The 23,697-nt window shown below is 48.7% G+C and overlaps 1 protein-coding gene across 1 annotated transcript; it reads right to left on the reverse strand.

The window, feature by feature from the left end:
• Nucleotides 1–9,123: 9,123 nt before the first annotated feature.
• Nucleotides 9,124–23,611, reverse strand: LOC309346361 (N-acetylglucosamine-6-sulfatase-like; the record flags this gene model as incomplete). The annotated part of the gene is made up of 13 exons (XM_081870030.1): nt 23,435–23,611; nt 20,729–20,788; nt 19,999–20,202; nt 19,784–19,849; nt 19,093–19,191; nt 17,464–17,628; nt 16,852–16,934; nt 15,743–15,861; nt 14,439–14,542; nt 13,275–13,376; nt 12,060–12,170; nt 10,201–10,308; nt 9,124–9,267 (listed from the first exon to the last, which is right to left on the reverse strand). The coding sequence occupies exons 1-13, from the start codon at nt 23,591–23,593 to the stop codon at nt 9,124–9,126; spliced, it is 1,524 nt and encodes a 507-aa protein (XP_081726156.1). The 5' UTR covers nt 23,594–23,611.
• Nucleotides 23,612–23,697: the final 86 nt, after the last annotated feature.

Raw genomic sequence — 23,697 nt, forward strand, 5'->3', positions numbered from 1 at the left:
ATAGTCCCACTCTATTCATAGAATCCTAGAATCATAGAGTTGGAAGAGACCACAAGGGCCATCGAGTCCAACCCCCTGCCAAGCAGGAAACACCATCAGAGCACTCCTGACATATGGTTGTCAAGCCTCTGCTTAAAGACCTCCAAAGAAGGAGACTCCACCACATTCCTTGGCAGCAAATTCCACTGTCAAACAGCTCTTACTGTCAGGAAGTTCTTCCTAATGTTTAGGTGGAATCTTCTTTCTTGTAGTTTGGAACCATTGCTTCGTGTCTGCTTCTCTGGAGCAGCAGAAAACAATGTTTAGGTGGAATCTTCCTAATGTTTAGGTGGAATCTTCATTTTGAAAGCTGATTTCAAAATGATTAAGGAATTACTGGGTGAAATCCCATGATCTGAAAACTCAAAGAGAAGGGAGTCGGTGATGGATGGAGTTTCTTAAAGGTAAGATACTGAAGGCACAATTGCAAACATTTCTTACAAGAAAGAAAAGTGGGAGACATCTAAAAAACAACAGTGTGACTGCATAAGGAGCTTGCAGATGAGCTGAGATTTAAAAGAGGCATGTGTAAGGAATGGAAGAAGGGGCAAATCATGAAGGAAGAATATAATGGATAGAATCATAGAATCATAGAGTTGGAAGAGACCACAAGGGCCATCGAGTCCAACCCCCTGCCAAGCAGGAAACACCATCAGAGCACTCCTGACATATGGTTGTCAAGCCTCTGCTTAAAGACCTCCAAAGAAGGAGACTCCACCACACTCCTTGGCAGCAAATTCCACTGTCAAACAGCTCTTACTGTCAGGAAGTTCTTCCTAATGTTTAGGTGGAATCTTCTTTCTTGTAGTTTGGAACCATTGCTTCGTGTCTGCTTCTCTGGAGCAGCAGAAAACAACCTTTCTCCCTCCTCTATGTGACATCCTTTTATATATTTGAACATGGCTATCATATCACCCCTTAACCTCCTCTTCTCCAGGCTAAACATGCCCAGCTCCCTTAGCCGTTCCTCATAAGGCATCGTTTCCAGGCCTTTGACCATTTTGGTTGCCCTCCTCTGGACACGTTCCAGTTTGTCAGTGTCCTTCTTGAACTGTGGTGCCCAGAACGGGACACAGTACTCCAGGTGAGGTCTGACCAGAGCAGAATACAGTGGCACTATTACTTCCCTTGATCTAGATGCTATACTCCTATTGATGCAGCCCAGAATTGCATTGGCTTTTTTAGCTGCCGCGTCACACTGTTGGCTCATGTCAAGTTTGTGGTCAACCAAGACTCCTAGATCCTTTTCACATGTACTGCTCTCAAGCCAGGTGTCACCCATCTTGTATTTGTGCCTCTCATTTTTTTTGCCCAAGTGCAATACTTTACATTTCTCCCTGTTAAAATTCATCTTGTTTGTTTTGGCCCAGTTCTCTAATCTGTCAAGGTAGCCAACACTTGCAGGGTGAAGGTCAGGTGGGCTAAAACTCAGAACAAGCTCAAGCTTGCAAGGAGGTTCCAGATAATAAAAAGGTTTCTTCGACTATGTTTGAAGCAAGAGGAAGAGCAAGCAAGTGGCAGCCCCTCTGCATGGAGAAGACAGAGAAATGCTGTTGGATGACAGGGAGAAGGCAGAACTGTTCAGCCAGTACCTGCCTCTGTCTTTTTCCTAAAGGAAAACAGTGCCCAACTTGGTGATAGTAGAATAAAGGATGAAGAGGAAAAAAGGACAAATGGGGTGCCAGAGGCCCAGTGTTGCTCAGTATCTTTGGATATGACTTGAGTGAAGGAATTAAGGGGATGCTCATCAGATTTGAAGATGACACTAAACTAGGAGGGGTAGCTAATACCTAGCTAAGATAGAACCAGGTTCAAGAGGATCTTACCTGAGTCAAAACTAATAAAATGTACTGCTCTCAAGCCAGGTGTCACCCATCTTGTATTTGTGCCTCTCATTTTTTTGCCCAAGTGCAATACTTTACATTTCTCCCTGTTAAAATTCATCTTGTTTGTTTTGGCCCAGTTCTCTAATCTGTCAAGGTCGTTTTGAAGTGTGATCCTGTCCTCTGGGGTGTTAGCCACCCCTCCCAGTTTGGTGTCATCTGCAAATTTGATCAGGATGCCCTTGAGTCCATCATCCAAGTCGTTGATAAAGATGTTGAATAAGACCGGGCCCAAGACAGAACCCTGTGGCACCCCACTAGTCTCTCTTCTCCAGGATGAAGAGGAACCATTGATGAGCACCCTTTGGGTTCGGTCAGTCAGCCAGTTACAAATCCACTGAGTGGTAGCAAAGTCAAGACTGCATTTTACCAGCTTCTTTATAAGAATATCATGGGGCACCTTGTCAAATGCCTTGCTGAAATCAAGGTAGGCTACATCCACTGCGTTCCCTTCATCTACCAGGCTTGTAATTCTGTCAAAAAATAAGATCAGGTTAGTCTGACATGACTTATTTTATGATCTGCTCCAGAATCTTCCCTGGTATTGATGTCAGACTGACTGGGCGGTAATTATTTGGGTCCTCTCTTTCCCCCTTTTTGAAAATAGGGACAACATTTGCCCTCCTCCAGTCTGCCGGGACTTCGCCTGTTCTCCAGGAATTCTCGAAGATGACTGCCAGCGGTTCTGAGATCACATCTGCCAGTTCTTTTAATACTCTTGGATGCAGTTCATCTGGCCCTGGAGACTTGAATACATCTAGACTAGCCAAGTATTCTTGTACTATCTCCTTAGTTATTCTGGGCTGTGTTTCCTCTGCTGAATCATTTGCTCCAAATTCTTCAGGTCGGGCATTGTTTTCTTTATCGGAGAAGACTGAGGCAAATAAGGCATTGAGGAGTTCAGCCCTTTCTGTGTCCCCTGTTTGCATTTCACCATCTTCTCCTCTGAGTGACCCCACTGTTTCTTTCTTCTTCCTTTTGCTACGAACATACCCATAAAAGCCTTTTTTGTTGCTTTTAACCTCTCTAGCAAGCCTGAGTTCATTCTGTGCTTTAGCTTTTCTGACTTTGTGTCTACACGTGCTGGCTATTTGTTTGAATTCCTCTTTGGTGGTTTCCCCCCTTTTCCATTTTTTGTACACATCCTTTTTTAATCTTAACTCAGTTAAAAGTTCTTTAGATAGCCACCCTGGCTTCTTTAGGCACCTTCCATGTTTCCGTCTCATTGGTATTGCCTGAAGTTGTGCTTTTACTATCTCCCTCTTAACAAACTCCCAGCTGTCATGAACTCCCTTTCCTTTTAGTATTACAGTCCATGGGATCTCACCCAGCACTTCCCTAAGTTTTATGAAGTCGGCTTTCTTAAAGTCAAGAAATTGAGTCCTAGTATGCTTGGCTGCTCCTTTCCGCTGTATAGTAAACTTCAGAAGAGCATGATCACTCGTGCCTAATGATCCTTCCACTTCTACCCCACTAACCAGGTCATCAACATTGGTTAGGACCAGATCTAAAATGGCTGTTCCTCTTGTTGCTTCTCCCACTTTCTGGACAACGAAGTTGTCTGCAAGGCCAGTGAGGAATCTGTTTAACCTTATGCTCTTGGCTGAGTTTGACATCCAGCAAATATCTGGGTAATTGAAGTCCCCCATTACTACTATCTCCCTTCCTTTTGCATGCTTGGCCATCTGTTCCAGGAAGGCATCATCTATGTCCTCCGTTTGGCTTGGGGATCTATAGTAAACTCCCACAATGAGGTCCCTGTTATTCTTCTCTCCCTTAATTTTGACCCAAATGCTCTCACTTTGGCTTTGAGGTTCTAAATCTTGGATCTCTTCACAGGTATACACATCCCTGACATATAACGCCACTCCTCCTCCTTTCTTGTCTGGTCTGTTTCTCTGAAATAGATTGTATCCCTCCATTATTACATTCCAGTCGTGGGACTTATCCCACCAGGTTTCAGTGATGCCTGTTATGTCATATTTAGTTTGCTGTACCAAGAGCTCAAGCTCATCTTGTTTATTTCCCATGCTTTGCGCATTAGTGTACAGACATTGAAGTCCATTAATCATTCCCCCGTGTCTCTTATTTAAGGATTTTTCCTCCCACCACTAGGTCTGCGTGCTGTTTGCTCCATTTGGTCTATGACATTTGGATGATCATCTTCATCAATTGATAGACTCCTACCTTCAGGAGCACGGTCTCCCTCCCCCACAGTAGTCAGTTTAAAGCCCTCCTGATGAGGTTCCTGAGATTTTTGGCAAAAACATTCCTCCCAACCGTTGTGAGGTGCAGCCCATCGCTTGCCAGAAGTCCATCTTCAAGAAACTGCAGTCCGTGATCTAAGAATCCAAACCGTTCCTGTTTATACCATTTGCGAAGCCAGCTGTTCACTTCCACTATTTTTCCCTCTCTCCCTGGGCCACGTCGTTCAACTGGGAGGACAGATGAGATGACAATTTGTGCATTTAATTGCTTCAATTTCCTGCCCAGAGCCTCATAGTCTCTTTTGATCTTCTGGAGGCTATTGCTTGCAGTGTCATTGGTTCCCACATGAACCAAGAGGAAGGGGTATTTGTCAGTGGGTTTTATGATTCCTTGCAGTAGTTCAGTTACATCTTGGATCTTAGCCCCGGGGAGACAGCACACTTCCCGAGACATCTTGTCAGGCCCACAGATCACTGCTTCTGTTCCCCTCAGTAGGGAATCCCCTATCACCACTACACGCCTCCTCTTAGGTTTGGTCAGGGTTCTTCCGTGAGCTGTCCGTTCCAAGGTCGCCTGCACATTCCCTGAGGACTGACTTTGCTGCTCGTCTTCATATACCTGATCGACTGTAATGAGGGAGAGATCCTCAAATGGAGTCTGCTCTTCGTCTTCCATGCTAGGGCAGAGGACCTCAAAGTGATTGTGTATTTCTAAACAATCAGAGCGAACCCTGGGCTTTGAGTCACGTTTCTCCATATATCTGGCTCCTGTGTTGGTGAACTAGCCTCCTTCTCAGGGGAGCTCCAGCTCTCTAATTCCTTGGAGCGTAGCTACACGTTCCTCCAGTTGCTGGACTTTGTCTTTTAAGAGGGCAATCAACATGCAATTGCTGCAGGTAAAGCTGCCTGCAACCTTTGGCAAGATGGCAAACACTGCGCAGGAACCGCAGGCGACTGCGGCTGTTCCCTCACTCTCCATCTTGAGAACGTGTCATTGGGGGTGGCTACAGCGGTCCTCCATCATAAGAAGCGTGCAGACAGGACAAATAACTCCCCCCCAAAAACCCCTAGGTCTCCCCCAACAAACGTTTGAGACTAGCTCCCCTAAATCTAAAAGATGGATCAAACTGCGCGCGCCGCTAGGTGTGCGCCGCTGCCCTGCAAGCTCTGATAAGCTCCTCCCACAGCTAATCACCTGCCTCAACAGAAACCCTGTCCCCTCTGACCTTTGCACAGGGAGAGCAGCTAATCAGCCACAAAGAAACACACATACACGAGAAAACCCGTTTTGCTCCTTCTTCAGCTGCTGCCCTGCAAGCTCTATTCTTCCTTGGTCAGACCACATCTAGAATACTGGGTCCAATTCTGGGCATCACAATTTAAGAAGGATGTTGACAAGCTGGAAGGTGTGTAGAGGAAGGTGACCAAGATAATCAAGGGTCTGGAAACCAATTCTCATGAGAAATGGTTGAAGGAGGTGGGTATATTTAGCCTGAAGAAGAGAAGATTGAGAGGAGATATGAGAGCCATCTTCAAATACCTGAAGGGCTGCCATATCTGCAAACTGACAATTGTTCCGATTCAGTGGGTTTTCCAGGGAACCTGACAGGACAAATGGAAGAGATTTCGGGAGAAAAAGAGTGGGGATGATCCCACAGAGAGCAGCTGCCTTATACCTAAGCTGACCATTGGTATTGGCAACACCAATAGATTGAGGGCGGTGTGGGAGGTTCCCCCATACAGGGCGCCAAGCCAAGGGGGTGCACAGTTGAGAAGATCCCTGAGAAGATCCATTTGGGGGCGCCAAATTGTGGCCTTGCTCAGGGCGCCCACTACCAAAGAGCCCCAAGGTGCGCTCCAAGTGGGATCTTCCCAGCCTTACCCGAGATGTTGAGGATTGAAGTAAGGAGACTCTACCACTGAACCAACCTTTAAAAATAATGTTTGAATCAGCCTTCTGTACTAATTTATGCTTATTTAAATGTTATTTCCCAATTAGTCTTCAGGACTAGAATTTTTAAAAAAGTTAATTAGCATGTTAAGAGTAAATTTGAAACACCCCCATCACTAGAATGATAAATATAAAGGCAGAGGTGTGCAACGGGTTTAAAATACATATATTTAAAAATAGGATTACAGTGCTCTTTCATTTTAGTGCAATTGCACAAATTTTACATTTTCAATAACCATTTTTGTGTGCTAATGAAAGTGTTGATTTTAAAAAGTGTGTGTGTGTTATAATGGCACCAACCAGAAAAGTATTTGTGATGGTATGGCAAGTGGCTATAGATGGACCATCCTGATCTGTCACACGTCAAAGCCAAGACAAGAGGAGTCGCAGCACTGAGGTCACTCACAGCTGAGAGAAGCTGCCTTGCTCTTCTAGCCTTTCCAAGCAAGCAGGAGAAATGGAAGCAGAATGGGGAAGACACAGGGCAACAACTTGATGAAAACGTGAGTGAATGAAGAAACATGAAATGCCCCTATAGAAATTTGTATCACTGCTTTTAAATATATCGTGATATTTTAATGTGGCACATTATTGTGTATTGCTTTTAGGACTCTGAAAGCTACTTTGAGTACATATTTGTAGAACAGAGGGACATAAATTCTATCAATCAACTCATAATTACACATCCATATGCACCAGGCAAAAGCATTTCTTTTTAAAAAAATATTTTTATTAAACAATTTCAACCTAACAAATTATCCGACCATATAATCATTTCTCTTCTGCCAGGACTTTGGCTTTTAATGATCTATGGCCTCTTTTAGTGGATGGGATGCTTTAATTCTGCCTTTTAAAAATACATTTGAAAGATTTTTCTGTTTTGTTTTATAGTTTTAACATAAATGCTATTTAATCATTGTTGTAAATTGCTTTGCAAAACTTTTGGTTTAAAAAAAGGCAACTCATAAATTTCATCCATAATAATGATTTCAGTTCTTTCAGGAACATTTTTTGCTTCCAGCTCTGTGCAATGATGGCACACCAGAAATGAGATTACGGAGAGACTCAGGCTCAGGGACCAGACCTCTCTCATCTGACCCTCAGGGCTCATTCGAGAACACGCTTCTCCCTAGCGCTGCTTCTTGCTCTCCCGGAGTGTTTCCGCCCGCCTGGAACGTGTCCTTGGACCCTGATCCTTACTTCTGCTGAGATGGGGGGGGGGGGCGTTAGAGAGACTGCGCATGGAGCCTGTACAGAGGTAACATTTCTATTCCTTGCTCTGGCCTCTTTGTGTCTCAGGCCCAGCCCACCACTGTGGACATGTGGCCCTGGAAGATGGTCCAGAAGGAAATGTCCTTCTCAGACAGAAGCTGGTTCCCCACCCCTGCTACAAGACAGAATGATTTTCAGGATTTGGGTTTCTTAATGCTTTTGCAGTCCTAACTATGGGTGGGATACAAAATCAAAGGAAGAAATCCGTTTGTTAACAGTTTTCAGGTATAGCTCTCCATGAAGCACAGAGGTAAATGCCCCTACCTGCACCGCAATTTGGCTTGGAAAAAGTTCTCTCTTGGCTCCAAGAAAAGGCTTTCCTCCCAAGCCTAAAACCTGCTTGTGGAAGAACAGGGCAAGGGGCTAATGGGAGGCCCCAGAGACTGGCTCTCTAACCCTGCTTTGGTAGATGGGTCCAGCTGGCTAAGCCCAGTCCATGGGCATGCATTGGGGCCCAATAAAAACCTTTCATTTGCACTCCAAGGTCTCAGGATCTGGCTTGCAAATGCACACCATTGCCAGAGGCTACCAAGGGGGGGGGGGAGTCAAGGTCTTCTAGGATTAGAAATATGACAGTGATGGGGAGATAAGGAAGTCCTTAAAGAGTGAGCAAAATTCCCCAAGCCTTGGAGAGAACATCCCTCCTGCCCCAAATTCTGCCTCCTTCCCTTAGTGTCAGGTATGTTGGTTATGAAACATGCAAATAGGGTTGAGATGTGGTTTGGGATTGGTGTAAAGCTGATGATGCAACAATGGCACCGATACCTCCCCTTACGGAAGGGGATGGGGTTCCAGCCCAGGATGAATGTTATAGGTTCCCCAAACACTGTTGGGTACATGGCTCTCTTCTCAGAAGTCAGTCAGTACTTGCAGCTGACACCGTGGATTTTTTAAACCAGCACAACCGCGGGAAATGACATTTACTGTAGGAAAGCAGGTCTTTGTGTGGCTCTTGAGCTCCGGCTCCTGTCTCTCCACATATAGAGCAGCAGCCATCACAGTCCATGCAAAGTCCAGATCAGTTTTTCTAACAAACAAGTCCTTTATTCCATTCTATTTCTTTTCACAGCACTTAAGGCAGAGAGGCACAGGCGAGACAACACAGCAACTGCCCGAGCTGCTGCAGGAGTTGATCAGAATCAGAACTTCTCCAAGCGGAGGAGTTACAAGGCACATGACAATCACAAAAGGACAGGCAGCACCTCCAGATCTCTGGGGGGAAAGAAGGCGCTGCAGGGAAGAATCTGCAATACTGATTCGTGATTAAAGGCGGGATCCCATACACCCCCAACAAGGCCGGGGAGAGGAGGGGGAGCAATCTTTCACCAGCTGGCCATGGGGAACCCCTGAGAGTGGGGCTGCTGGTCAGCAACTGACAGTCTAGGTATCAGCCCTGCCCCCCCCAGTGGTGAAATCCGACCTGCCAGGTGCCAAGTCTGGTGGCAAAGGCAAGGTGTAGGTGAGCAGCAAGAGGCAGGATGGGATATTGGAGCATTTTGATGGGGAAATGTGGCACAGGCACTTTCACCCCCCATCCCTCTCTCCCTCTCTTCTGCCAACCACACCCTCCAGGAAAGGATCCAGAAAGGAAAAAATCAGCATCAACTTTGGCTTAAGAGCAGAGAAAAGAGGGGAGGCCAGTAAATGGAGAGAGAGAGAGAGAGAGAGAGAGAGAGAGAGAGAGAGAGAGAGAGAGAGAAAGGAGAGACCCAGAGTGGGCTCCGTGTTCCCCTCGGCACAGACCCACAGCAAGAGCTGTGCTGCTGCTCCCTCAGGAGCGGCAGGTGACCCCAGAGCAGGCCTGCAGCTTGATCAGCCTCTGATTCATCTGCTCCAGCTGTGAAGGGTCCACAGTTTTCACCACGTTGAAGAGCTGGTGTGGGTCTGAAGTCAGGTTATAGACTTCTACAAAATTCTGCAAGAGAAAAGACAGGGAGAAAGAGAGTTCCCCCCAAGGGGAGGGGCAGAAGTCACAATTTGCAAAAGGAAAGAAGACAAAATCCTCAACAACTTCTTCTACATATGTGGGGCTGCCCTTGAAGACAGTTCAGAAGCTGCAACTGCTGCAATAGATCAGCATCCAGTCAGAAGGACACCTACTATTCCTGTCCTAAAAGACCTGCACTGGTTGCCAGTTTGCTTCTGGTCCAAATGTAAGCTGGTTATGTTAATGTAGAAAGCCTTAAATGACCTGGGTTCGAAATACCTGAAGAAGTGCCTTGTACGGAACAGACCAGCCTGAATGTTATGATCAGAAGAGGAGGCCCTGCCGGTGGCGATGGCAGGTGCTATCAGAAGTGAGTCTCCGGTTACGGAACTCCCTCCCCTTAGAAGTACATCTGGCACCAGTGTTGGACTCTTTGTGTCCCTTAGGGGGGAGACAACTCTTCTCCCAGGCTTTGGGGAGCTATTTTAGATCAGCTTGTTCCCCTTGCCACTTCCGCACAGTAATGATTGTTGAGTTTCAATTATGGTTTTAAGCGGTGCTTTAATTGTATTTCATATGTTCTACTGAATGTATGCACCCCACCCTGGGAACTTGTTATGAAAGGCTGGAAACAAATTAAATTCAACAGAATATTTTAAACCTAAGCCTGACCCAGGCCAAGAGTGAGGGCTAGCTGGTCCTGGGCACACCCTTCTGTGATTAAACGTGCACCCCAGAATATGCACCAGACTCCTCTGCTATGGCTCCAGTGAATGGCGTCTGCATGAAGAGGCTGGGAAGTTCTGAAAACGGCTGCTGTGTGGCAACATCCCTTGGAGGCCACTGCTGACCATCAACAGGGAAAGGGTGTGGCCCTCGCTCTGGGCCTCGGTCAGGACAAGAGGGGCAGACAGTGCTCACCTGGGCATCCGCAAACTCACAGTACTGCAGGTTGATGGGGCTTAGTGTGCGCACACAGGCATACGTGTTGTTGAAGGCATCCTCGCACACACAGTCAGGGAAGCATTGCTGCCAAAGGGAGAGAGGGGGAGAGAGGCTTTATTCAAATCTAACACCTACCCAAGACTGCAACATTCCCTCCAACAACAAACTCAGCTGACGAGTGCCCACAGGGCCCCTGAGGAACAGGAGGGAGACAAGGGTGGCAGAAATATCCAGAAGCATCCTGATACCAAGGGAGACCACTGGTCCATCTGCTTCAGGACTGTCTACATGGACTGGGAGCAGCTCTCCAAGAGGCCAGGGATCAAACTTGGGGCCTTTTATCCACACAGCAGAAGTCCCTATCACTGAGCTATGCCCCTTGCCCACTTTTTTGTGGGGAGGGGGCCTGAGAAGGTAGCCTGCCCTTTTCCAAACAGGCCTAATGAGGGCTGAGTGTGCTCAGTGGCCGTGCTGAGCATTCCATAGGAGGAGGGGATGGAATGGAGTCTCCTGAAGAGGGCATGGCTGGCTGAAGCATGCTGTACTGCAACACTGTGCAGGTCCCTGGGTTTCCAAAGAAGACAACTTCCAGCCCTTCCCCCATCTCTTTCAACCCTTTGAAAGCAGGTTTGGAGGCACTTCTGCTCCAGACTCGTGGGGGTGTCTCCAACCCACTGAAATCAATGGACATGCCTAATTTAGGGCCACTAATTTCAAAGGGTCTAATCTGAGCACAACCCCAATGTGATGGGCAAAAGGCATAATTCCAACCTGTGCTAAGCAAGTGGAAACTCTAAGTGGGAGATGAGGTGGGAGCTGGGAATGTGGACTGCAAGATAAGAGCAGGAATGAGGAGAAGAGCGTTGGTTTCCCTCAGGGCTGTGGGCAGGGGGATTGAGGCTGAAGCAGACTTTATGTAAACTAAGGTGAGCAAACCCCCTTTGCATAGGCAAATTTCAAGCCCAGCAAGCCTCAGGGCAAAACTTCCTACTGCAGAGGCGGAAGCCCGCACACCCTTTAGCACCACCTCTGGGGGAGCGGCAGAGCAGGACCTCTTCCTCTGCTGCACAAGGCATCCCTCTCTTGATGCCCTTCCTCCATCTAAAACCAACCCTGTGGGAGAGTGGCTAGTTTAAGGTGACCTGGTAAGTGCCAGGGCAGACTGGGGATTTGAACCCGGGTCTAGTCCAACACTCTAAATCTGGGGTGGAGAACAGAAAGCAATAACTAAAAGAGAGAGAGAGAACAACAACAAAAAAAAAAAACCCAGACAATTTCTGCCTCCACAAAAACCTTATTTCTTCCTGTATACATCAAAACATAAGACTGTCATCACGCTGCCACCTGCAGCATGACAAGCTGCAAGCAGGCAGGTGAATGAGGAAGTAGAGCATGTGGCACGAGGGGAAGGGAAGAGGTGCTGTGTAAACATGTCTACTTGGAAGTAGGCTCTCCTGCTCTGTTAAATCCCACCTCCTTTAAAAGGAGGTGGGGCAAGCTGTGGAGGAGGTGTAAAAGGAGGGGGCCTGGTCAGGAGGAAAGGAGAATGGGAAAGCAGGGCAAGAAGGGGGGCAGCACCTTGTTTTTTAAAAAACTGTAATCATTGGGAGGCACCAAGGGGAACCACACTGAGTACCCCATGGTCAAATCAAGTAAATTTTTGGGGTGAAATCCTCCCCTCCAGACACAATCAGCAGTTTTATGCCACTTTGCATCCTGTGTATAATTTCTAGGCAGTCTGCAGGATCCAGTTTCTCTTGTAGCAGAAGATTTGGACATTTGTAAGAAATGCAGAGTGCTCTAGGCATCTCTGTGCCTCCAGAGCAAGCACTCACCGACACGCCTGGCCCCAAGGCAGGGCAGTGGGGGTCTCGGTGAGTTTGGCCTTCACCAGTGTATTCCACCAGGAAATCCGACCGCCACCTGCTCTTGTGTGTCTCATTCACCTGGAGCCAAGGAAACACATTTCAGAAAGCATCACCCGCTGTTACAAATAAAAATAAAAACTCTCAAGACCGCATCCCTGACAGGCTCTCTGACAGGCCCAATCTAGACATCCAGAGCAAATGCCCTGAAATGGCAGCCTGTCCCCTCTACTGTTGCATGTCAAGAATACAGCCACAGGTGAAGGTGTGCTCTGGAGCAGGGATAGGGTACCTGTGACCTTCCAGTTGTAGGGACTCCCACTCTCATCATCCCCAGACAGCAGGGTCAAGGGACAATGGGAGCTGATGGGAGTTGTAGTCCAGCAACAGCTGAAGGGCCGCCACTCCCCATTCCAGCTCTAGAGTTTGCGTGGGAGCTCCAAGGGGTCTGCAGAAGTCCCACAGCAGCAGCAGGAAGGACAGACAAAGGCACCAGCCAGCTAAGGGAGCAGCAGCCAGGGGCCCACCAGCAGCAATCTAGTCCCACTTCCAAAGTGTCATGCATACCACAAATCTTAAAGCACAGTTCGTTGTTTCTGCCATATGCTTCAAAATGCACTTCCTACGCTGCATCTATTGCTCATGGACATCAAATGCATATGACAGCCCACACTTCCCCCTCAGAGCCCAGAATCCCATTCAAACAGGGCTGCTTCTATGCAGATGTGCAGGCTTCACCTAGGCCAGCCTGGGGTCCTCTGGGGATTTTGAACTCCAACTCTCATCAGCCCCAGCTGGGACATATTGCAGATATCCACCCTCAACATGCAGCTGTCAGGGAAGAGGCCAGGGAAGTCTCAGGAGCAGAACCGGTAGACGGGTCCCACAGCTCCTTGTACACAACAAGACTCTCAAGGCAAGCAAAGGGAGCTTGAGAGTCTTTTGCTTCCAATGATGCACAGAAACTGAAGGTGTGGAGTTATTTCCAGCCACATCGTTGTACATAGCAGAGTTTCCTTCAGGACTTACATGACAAGAGTTCTGAGCAAATGATCCTTTGGCAGAAAGAATACCGTGTAAAGTTTGAAAATTTGCTTGTCTACAGGACTCCAGAGAACTCATTTATTCAACACACACACACAAAATTCCCCTGTTTATTCTAGAAGGTTCTGGGCAAATTATTACCAACAGAGGCAAGAAAGACTGTCCGTCCATGGAGGTCTGAGATGCATCGATACCTGCGATATCTAGGAAGGTGGGTCCCAGATCGATGTTGAGGACAGGTTCCTGAGAGGAAGACAATATGGGACAGAGTTACAGAAGCCACCCAGCTATCCATTTCAAGGCAATTATTTCTTCGTAGTAGCCTAGGAATGCCAAGAAACTAAAAAGTGCCCTTTTGGAAGGTTCAGCCCACCATCTCATTTCAAAATGACACCCAACTTTATTCAGACAAAAACCACATTGTTGGCTTCAGGAACTATCATGTAAAATTTGGTTAAGAGGTTTCCAAATGCATAGCAACAGACAGTTTCCCAAAACATATAGTAGTTGAAAGAAGAAGACACAGAGATCGACACAAGAATCAAAACCTCCTGACTGCACAGTATGTGACAAGGCCACTTGGAATTATACGCTGGACATTTATTGTCAAATGGGAGACATGCCTGTGCATTCACCAGAATGATTCATTTTATCTAATAGGCTGTTTTTGTTGTTACAATTTGAAAAATAAAAAGATGTTAAAAAAATCAAACTCCTGACAGTAGAAAAGTAGTATGTCAGGAAGGAAGGTTCTAACTCAGCTTTTTTCTGGAAATGTTAGAATTCTACATGTTTCGAAGTGAGTTCACTGACTATAGTTCCCAACTCCACAAAATGTCCACAGGGACAGAGATTCAGGCTTTGAGTGCAATGACCATCCAGCAAATAGGCCTGGCTGAAAAATTAGGGGACTCCTTTACTCTCACCCAGGAAGCGGCCTTCTACCAGCTCAGGCCCTCGGCCCATACAGTTCAGCATTGCTTTTTACGCTGCCTGGCAGAAGCTTTCCCAGACCTCAGGAGGGGTCTTCTCCCAGCCCTACCGTGGCAAGCCAGGGATCTAACTTGAGACATTTGCATACAAGGCAGATGCTCTGAGCTTATGAAGATATGGCTTTGCCACAGCCTAATATTGAGGGTCCCTAGAGGCTTCGGGCAGAAATCTTTCCCCTTCAGCAACCTGAGATCTTTTTAACTGGAGATAGTCAGGGCAGAACCTGGGATTTTCTGCAAGGAAAGCAGCACTTGAGTTAGGACTCCTTCAGCTCAAACACTTGAGTCGGGGAAAAGAAAGAAAGACACCCACCAGGTGAGTCTGATTTGGCTTGACGCCTGGACCTCGCACCAGCAGCGGCACCCGGATGTCAAACTCATAAAGCTGCCTCTTGTCAATGGGCAATGAAAACTGACCTGGGGAGGCAAAAACAAGTCCTGACTGGAGTTCCCCCCCAGAAAAAGCAGGACCTATTTATTTATTTCTTACATTTGCACCCCACATTTCCTTCAAAAAGCTCAAGTGCTTCACCCTGTGAGGCAGGTTAGGCTGAGAGAGTACAACCGTCCCAAGGTCACTGGCTAAGTGAGGATTTGAACCCAGGTGTCCACATTCCTAGTCCAACACTTTTAATCAGCTTTTGACAACCTGCTTTGGACTGCAACTCCCATCAGCCCCAGCCATCAGGAGGGCACCAGGCTGGCCAAGACCAGTCTTAGCCATTAGCCCCCCATGAGCTCTCAGTGGGGGTGGCACTCGGGGCACAAACCCACATTGGGAATGAAACACGCTCCCCTCTGACTGCTCATTCAGCCCCAGAGGTCAAGGGTCCGTTCTTGCTGCCACCAGGGCTCTGGCCCCCTCAGGGCCTTTGAGGCCCCCCTCATGAAATCACCCTTCCCTGCATTTACAGTTTCCTTTTTCTAAGTAAACCACTAAACATTTACAGAGATATGAAGAAAAAGGTGTGAATATCAATGTATCAAGCTTAAAACAGCTGACAGTCACGAAATTAGGGTGGGTCCTTCCCTGAGGGCAAGGTAAAGAGGTTTGCTTTAGGCATTTTCCAAAGACGGTAGCTAAGTTGCCAGGCCCAGCTCTGCGAGGAGGAGGAGGAGGAGGAAGATGCACAGAGCCTTAGGGCTGCCTGGGAACTCTCTCTCCCAGGCCTCCCTCGCCCAGCTGCTGAGGGTGGTGGAATGGCCAAGAGGGTGCCACCCCCTGCTGATGTTAGTATTCCAGATGTTCTTCAAGGAAGGAGGCTGTCTTTTCAAAGTTTAGGGCTTTAAACATTAATGTGAGCACCTTGAATTGGGCCCACAAACAAACCGCCAGCCAATGCAGCTGTTTTAGAAACAGGGGTTACATGAGTTCTAAAAGCAACTCCAGTCAGCAATCTGGCCACTGCATTTTGGACCAAGGAAAGTTCCCAAGTGGTCTTCAAGGGCAGCTCCACAGACAGCCCATTGCCATCAGCCATCCTGTTTGCAACCTTGGCCTGATTCATCCCTACACATCCCACCAGTTTGCCACTGAAAGAGACATTGGAGCTATTCCCCCACCACCCCACAGGTCCCCCCCCAAAGGTTCTGTGGCAAAAACAGGCCTCAACTCACCTGTGTGGTAACCATGATCTGAAGTATAGAACACGTATGTGCTGTCCAACAGGTGAAGGGACTTCAATTTTTCAAAAATCTTCTCCACCATGTCATCCACAGACAACAGAGTCTGCCACCTGCAAGAATACGAGGACATACTATATATTGCAGAGGTAGCAATGTGGTACCCTCCAGATGTTGTGGACTACGACTTCCATCAGTCTCAGCCAGAAACAGGATGATGGGAGTTGTAGTTCAACAACATTTTGGTGCAACAGATCAAGCTATCACAATAAACTCCATTATTGAAGCAGCAGGGAAGCCACTCAGTGTATGAGGGAAGAGTCTGTGCCTCTACTGTTGACCCTGCACAAACAGGCAATCTTCAAAGAGTCTTGCTGGGTCAGACCAAGGGTCCATAGTCCAATGTTCACTTTCCAACAGCAGCTAGGCAGATGCTTCTGGAAAGTTTGCAGCCAGGGTCCTGAAAGGGACTGTCCTGTTCTGGTTCCATGAAGATGCCCAGAAAGGAGGTCCAATTGGGCAGGCCTTAAAGGGCCAACCCTGTCTGAAGGAGGACCCTTCTCCTGGGCTCCATGCCTCCCGCTTAGTGCACTCCCTGAACCGCTTTGGGAGGCACTCAGTTGATCAGGCCCAGGGGAAGGGGGCCTGGGAGGGCGTTGGCTCTAGTTCAATGGGTCCTGGAGCTGTGGGGCGTGCGTCAGGGGCCTCCTGCCCGCCAGATGGAGTTCAGCCCACACATTTCCCATTCCTGAAGACTCAATACTACAGTTAGGCAACGTGGAATTGTGCCCATTACTCTTTGACCAGGTGCTTCTCACTTCACAGCTTCACTATACATCACATCTCACATCACATCTACACCAGCAATGGTTGGTGGGAGTTGTAGTCCAAAGCATCTGAAGGATGTCAGGTTGAGGGAAGATGCACAACACCTGAGTCTCACTGCCTCTCAGACGTCTGTCTCCGTCAGGGTCTCCCAGTGACTTTGGATAAAAGCCCCCACAAATGTCTCTCCTCCCCCCCATGGCCTCACTCCTTTCAAGCTTCTACAGAGAAGTGGTTTCCCCCAGCTCCTACGAGTGGCGTTTTAGACCCTTTCTTACCGTTCCCTGTAGACGTTGTCCAGGAACTCAATGGATGTGTTTGACATGGGAGTCTTTGCTTGCCTTATCAACCAGTGCTTGTCCTATAAAGGGAAGAAGATTGTGGAGGCTTTATCAACAGAATCCAGATGGCAAATATTTGGAGAAAAGACTTGGACCTGATGACACAGTCACCCTTGTGCTCTTCCCCCTCCCCCGTGTATTTAACACTTGCCATTTTAAAATTCTGATTTACTTCTTAAAAAACAAAATACAGTAAGAAACGCACATAAGTGCCACAATTCTTTGATTATTATTGTCCTTGCAGTTCTCTGGGACCACGGAATGAAAGCTCCTGCTTCCTCGCTTGTCCTCTGCTGTGTACTGATTATGACTCCAGCAGTGGCAGCAACTTGCCACTTAAGAAGGCATCTTCCAAGGCAGAAGAGCCTGGCAAGATGCCCACCATTAGATCCTGGTGTTCCTGTTTAAGTGACCTCCCTGTTCCCAGCTGCCACCATAGGGCTACCTGAGAAGCATCTTGCCCTGAGAGAAGCAGAGAGAGAGAGAAGCCTATGGAGCTGCCCATGAGCCCTTCAAGCCCGCTGCCCACATCAAGGCCTTTGAACTCACCTTTCCGTGGACGTTGAAGCTTCCATTGCGTGGCGCTTTGATGCTGCTGTATGCCGACTTGTAGTGGGGGGCGGCCGTCCAGGGGGCGTGTGCAGCAGGTGGAGCCAGAACCATGAGAAAAGGAGGGTGGGAAAGCTTCTCCAGGAATTGGAGGCTCCGGTTGGTCTGCAGCAGGGAAGGGGTGGGGAAGGACAGAGAAAGAGACGAATGGCTCAAGCCGTGGTGCCATGGGAGGGAATCCTAGGGAGGCATGGAAGGGGTAAAATACAGCTGTACCTTGGTTTTCAAACAGCTTAGTTCTTGAACATTTTGGCTCCCGAATGCCGCAAACCCGGAAGTGAGTGTTCCAGTTTGTGAACTATTTTTGGAAGCCGAACATCCTGCAGCCAATCAGAAGCTGCGCTTTGCTTCCCAAATGTTTAGGAAGTCAAACGGACTTTCAGAACAGATTCCATTTGACTTCCAAGTACGACTGTACCTTGCTCCACAGGTTAAGGGTTTTGAAAGAGAAATAGATAGCGTATTTCCCATGTCTTTCCTCTGAAGTCCCATTTTCACGAATGTGGAAACTGTGGCCCTCCAGATGTTGTGCGGACTCCAGCTGTCATCAGCTCAGCCAGCACAGTCCGTGGCCAACAAGATCCACCCTGTCCTAAGGATTTTGATGGAGTTAACTTTCAAAGTAAGCATGGGATTCTAAAGTGCCAGTTTCTCGTGCAGTCATAGACAATCTTTCTCTCTCTATCGTGCTGAGTTTTCAGGTGCTGGTAGATGGGTGTGTTTTCCTGACTTGCAACCAACAGCAGGGAAACTGTTTTGCTTGTCCTGCAAAAGTGCACATGAAAACACTCTACCCACTTCACTGAATCAGGGCTGGGGAAACGCTTTCCAAGAGATGCCTGCCTTCCTCCCTGGGCAATCTTCGGGGGAACCACATGCCTGTGGGGGGCAGGGCCAGAGGCAAAAAGTGGTGGGCAATGAATATAAATTTTATCCGCCAACTAGTTTCTACACAAACCCCTCTCCACCCCCCATCCAGGCAAATGAGAGTCATGATTTAAGCACCCATTCTAGCCAGGCAAAAACACCCAAGGAGGATGTGAAGGAAGGCTGGGCCAGAGAGGCCTAGAAGGGCGCCTTTGGCCCCTCGCAGCCTGAGGCTGCCCACTGCTGCTCTAGGCCTCAGTGCCCCACCTATTACAGACATCAACTGAGTCACTGACTTGGGTGTCTGGCTGCTGCAACAGAGAAGCAGAGGCAGAGGTGGAGGCCTCTTGTTTGCTTGGAAAAGCTCTTCTCCTGAAAGCCAAGAGTGGAGAAGTGGGAGAAAAAGAGGCAGGCAAGGAGGACTACAGATCCTTTCCACGAAGGGAGTTTCTGGAGGAAAGAGATGAACGTCAGAGACTTGGCAGGCCGTCTTCCAGCTTCAATGTTCTCTTTCTCACTTTAGTTCTTTCCTTGACAGACATAAATGAGCCAATGCAATACGACTGCTTTTTAGACTAACTGATGACACCGAAAAAAAGCATTCTGACTGTTGAATGGGGCTGCCCTTCCAGTGGTCTAGCTACTTGATCGCAGGGGGATCTGAGAAGCCAGAAACGAAGGTGACATGGAGGGACAACTCACAATGATGTCTGTGAGATAGTCTTCTTCATAGTGCTCCCCGTGCTTCTCCTCGTGTCCATTGGCTGAAAGAGTGTAGTTATAGTACTTGGAATTCCCCACCTATGGAAAGAGGCACAAAGTGATGATGAATCGAGTCACCAAAGAGCCAGCTCTGGAAACTGTTCTGAACACCAGGATCTTGGTACTGGGCCACCCCACAATGAGGAGGTACAGTATTACAGATGGAAGCCAGCCTAGGCAGTAGACTGTGTCCTTTTAATTAAAATGCATCTCTGGGTTATTTGTGGGGCAAAGGAATGTGTTCTTTTTCCCCCTTCAAAATATAGTCCAGCCCTCCCACAAGGTCTGAGGGACAGTGGACTGACCCCCTGCTGAAAAAGTTTGCTGACCCCTGGACTAGATGATTCTCAGGGTCCCTTCCAACTCTATGGTTGTATGAGATACCTCTGAGATCTACAAGAATGTAGATTCAGCAGCTTATTGTCTCTCAGCAAAGGCCACCTGGCAAACTTCAGTTCTGAGCAGAGGTCAGATCTGGATCCTGCACATCAAAGTCCAGCACTCGGCCCCATGGATCTCACTGGGTCACCTAGCCTGCTGTGAACTTAGGAGAGGGGTGGGGAGAGAGAGAGAGAGGGGGGGGAGGGAGAGAGAGGGGGGGGGAGAGAGGGAGAGAAGGGCACCTACTCACCAGACCTAACCAGTAGCTCCAGCCTGGTGGCATATATTGAATGCCTCCTGCTTTGGGGTCCCCATACTGTAATAGAGGAGAGTCGTCAAGTCAGATGCAAAAGGCATGCACACGGCTTTTAAAGGCAAGGAGAGGTGATGCGGATGCCCAGAGAACACCCATCATTTGTGTATAATATTTGGGCATTGGTGGCATTTGTCTGCAGAGGACTTTACCTGGTTGAGATATTTGCCAGCATAGAAGGTCTGGTAGCCTTGCCTCTGTAGGTAAACCGGGAAGGTGAATGGCTCCTGAAACTTCTGCCAGGCTGGGCTGCTGCAGTTGCCCTCCAAGGAATTGTTCCTCACCAGGTGGTTGTGAGGGTATCTGCCGGTCAGGATGCTGCTGCGGCTCGGACAGCACAGAGGAGTGACTGCAAACTGGAGGGCGACATGTCCATTCAGGAGGTCAGCCTCTGCCCTGCAAATTAGCATCCCTCCCTCCCCAATCTGGGTACTGTCCCAAGCATCTCCCCAAACTCAGCAGGGGCACCACCAAGAAAGGCTTAATATTAATATTAATAATTTATTTCTCGTGCCCCACCCATGTGGCTGGGTTGCCCCAAGCATGCCTTCAGCTCTACAGGGCCAAGGCTATTTAAAGGTCAGCATCAGCACTTTGAATTGTGCTCGGAAATGTACTGGGATTCAATCTTTCAGGACTGGTGTTATGTGGTTCCAGCAGCTGTTCCCAGTCTAGCAGCTGGGGTGTTTTAGCTTAGGAAAAAACCTGAAGTGGACACAAGCTAGCAGTTTATATATAATAAAAAAAACAGCATGGAGAGGGGAGAAAGAGGAAACCACCCCCTCTCTGCTTCAGGGCTGTTTCCTATTCCCAATGCATCTAGGATTACAATCAGTTTAAACTTCCCAGAGCAATTCTCAGTGGCACTGTCCAGATACTTACTGCGTTGGCAAAAGTGGCACCTAACTGACCGATCAGGGATGTTGTCTTCTTCATGGGGGTCTGAAAGATAGAGCAAAACAGTCACATCTGGGCCACAGGCCTGAAAATAAGCCTGCGAACACACAGCTGATCACCTAACCAACAAACTCTCATGTTCCTCATCGCTGCCGCTGCTCATGCTGGCTGCAAGGGAGAGGAGTTGGACTCAAACAAAAGGCTGCAGGTTCCCCCAAACCCTGATACAGAAGATGGTTGGGATGAGGGCAGAATGGCCTTCTCCTTTCCACGTTCTGCAGCCTACAATCATTTTCAGGAACACCTGCCACAAAATGTTCATATGAGTGTTTGGGGGTAATTTTCTTTTTCTGCAATTTAATCTTCAAAGCAACCCTTTGAGTCTGGCTCAATATACACATCCACTCCCCAAAATACCTTTGCACCTCATCAATAAAGGCAAAATGGCATGCTTTGTCCATTGTAGCATAATGGTAGCCTAAAATACAGGTCTTGAACCAAGAGGTCAAGACCTCCGCCATTTTCAACATTTTTTATTTTAAGAGAAGAGAGTAAGAGCGAGTGAAAGAAAATGAGCCAGATGGAGATATGTCATAAACGTGCCTTCCCTTACATCAGCCTTCACCAACCTGGCGCCCTCCAGATGTTGTTGGGCTACAACTCCCATCAGCCCCAGACCCCACAGGTCTCCTTTGTGAACCATCTCTCAGGGTAAGCAACATGTTATGTTAGCTACACAGGTGTTATCACAGCGTCTGTCATCGTATCTGTGTTCAAGCTTTCCGAGGGGACCGGCCTCAGCGTTGCTGTGGGGATGCTACATGGCCTCTGCCTGCTACAGCTGCCCAGAATTATTTAATTTCTTTCAAACATGAAGGGAAACTGTTCAAGAAGTTAGTGGTAACCTGAGGTTTGCAAGATGGATACTTAATTTCCTGCTCTAAATCCATGGAAATATTTGTCACACACAAAAGCCATCAGACATATCAATTACATTTGTTACACCATTTGCGTAATTCATTTTAAGGAGAACTATAAACTGAAGTCCCGAAGGGGGTGTCAGAAAGAACCACCTCTGGAAGGAAGCTCCGCTTTTAAGGGTCCAAGGCCCTCCTCCCACTGCATCGCTTCCCGCACATGAGGGTGCCGTCAAGTGGGCAGCATGTTGCGTGGGCTTGTTTCTGCATCTCCAAGATGCATGTGGGAGAAGAAGCCAGAATGTACGATGGGAAGCAACAATTCTGGCTAGGGAACCTCCACAGAGAAATGATGCCTGAGGCTGTGGCAGCCCTTTTGGGACCAGTTCTGATAAGCATGGCACACGACGATGGTCACTTGCTCTACACTTCAGCCCCAGGTAAATGTTACAATGTGTGGTGGTTTCAGATTTTCACTTGCTCAGACTCCACACTACTTGAAGACAAGGCAAACTGAACCCTGCTCTCATTCCAGCAGCCAAGCATGATCTGGAAGCATAGAGAACCACCACGTGGGACTTTGTCACATGACTGGCTTCCTGCATGTCACCAGACAGGGCGATGGTGCTCTCCAAGGCCAGGACCAGCAAGGCACAGTTTCTGGAGTCAGTTAACAAAGTACATAGGAAAGGGCCGGTTCTCACGCAAAGCGCCTGCCTCTCTGCCCTGCCTGGAGATGCCAGAGACTGAACATCCGCCCACAGGAGTGACCAGAGGAGGAACGAGACGTCATGGTGCATCTGCCCCAGATGCAACAAGACATGTCCCTCCCACAGCAGCCCCTGCAGCTCCAGCAGCAGCTGCCGCTCTCCAACGGTCTGACTTCACCCCCGTCCTCTGGACGCCCATATGTGGAGCCATATGAGGGGTGCCATCTTGCTCCTTCCTTCAGGTAGCAAAGGCCAAGCCCCTGTTTGGAACCCCAGTCCCACAATTCCCTGCTTCTCCACCAGGAAGTACGACCGAGGGTTGCTGTCACAAGGAAAGATGCTGGAAGGGCTGCTGCGCATGTCTGTCCCTCTCAGCAAACAGGACCCTTGGATCAGGACCCTTTTGTCCTTACAGACCAACAAGAAGGAAGGCTGTGTGGAAATCCTGTGCTGTCACTTGGGCGTAAACTCAGCTCAGAGGAACTTACTTCGAAGTAAAGCATGCACAGGGATGGCAGTCCAATGTACACCTGGATGCAACAAAGCCCCCCTGAAATAAATGGGGCCTGCTCTATACATGGGGCCTGCTCTATACATGCAGCCAAATAGCCCTGGCTGGCTTAGACTTTGGCAAAGTTATTGATCCCTTCACAGCAGAACAGTAAAAAACCCCACCTACCTACCTGCCTTTAGACTAGGAAGCCTTTATACTATCGGGTATATACATTCCTTTAATGTATATTGGTTTGTGGCTCAGGTGTGCTTTGAGGCCTCAGAGAATCATGGAGCTGGAAGGGTCTCGAGGGTCATCTAGTCCAACCCCCCCCCCCCGCCATGCAGGAATCCTGCCCTCAACTGTCCCTGGGTGGGCTCGAACCAGCACCCTTCTGGTTACCAGCCAGGCACCCTGATCCACTGAAGCCACCTTGCCGTGCACGCACTCTGCTCCTGCTAGGCCGCCCCCCCCCCCCAGCTGAGCAGCCCGGAGCCAGACGTGCATTTCGGATCCCACCTGCCATTGCTGTGCTTGGGAGTAACGTGGAGAGGCGGACCCCGGCCCTTACCATGCCCCCCATCTCTCGGTCCTGGTCATCGGTCAGGATGAGCAAGATGTTGTCCTTGGCTCCCCCGCTCCCCGCTCCGGCCGCTGCTTCCTCCGCGGCCAGGAGAAGGCAGGCGGCCAGCAGGGCGCCCAGGGAGCCCCGCGGCCCCAAGCGGCCCATGGCAAGACTGCCCGCCGGCGCCGCGTCCCCTTCAGCTCCCGGCGCGGGAGGGGCGGGCCGCGGGAAGGGGGGCGGAAGGGGGCGGGGCCAGGGAAGGATGCGCG

This window comes from Podarcis erhardii, assembly GCF_964252035.2.
Source record: "Podarcis erhardii genome assembly, chromosome: 7".
NCBI classification, from domain to species: Eukaryota; Metazoa; Chordata; class Lepidosauria; order Squamata; family Lacertidae; genus Podarcis; species Podarcis erhardii.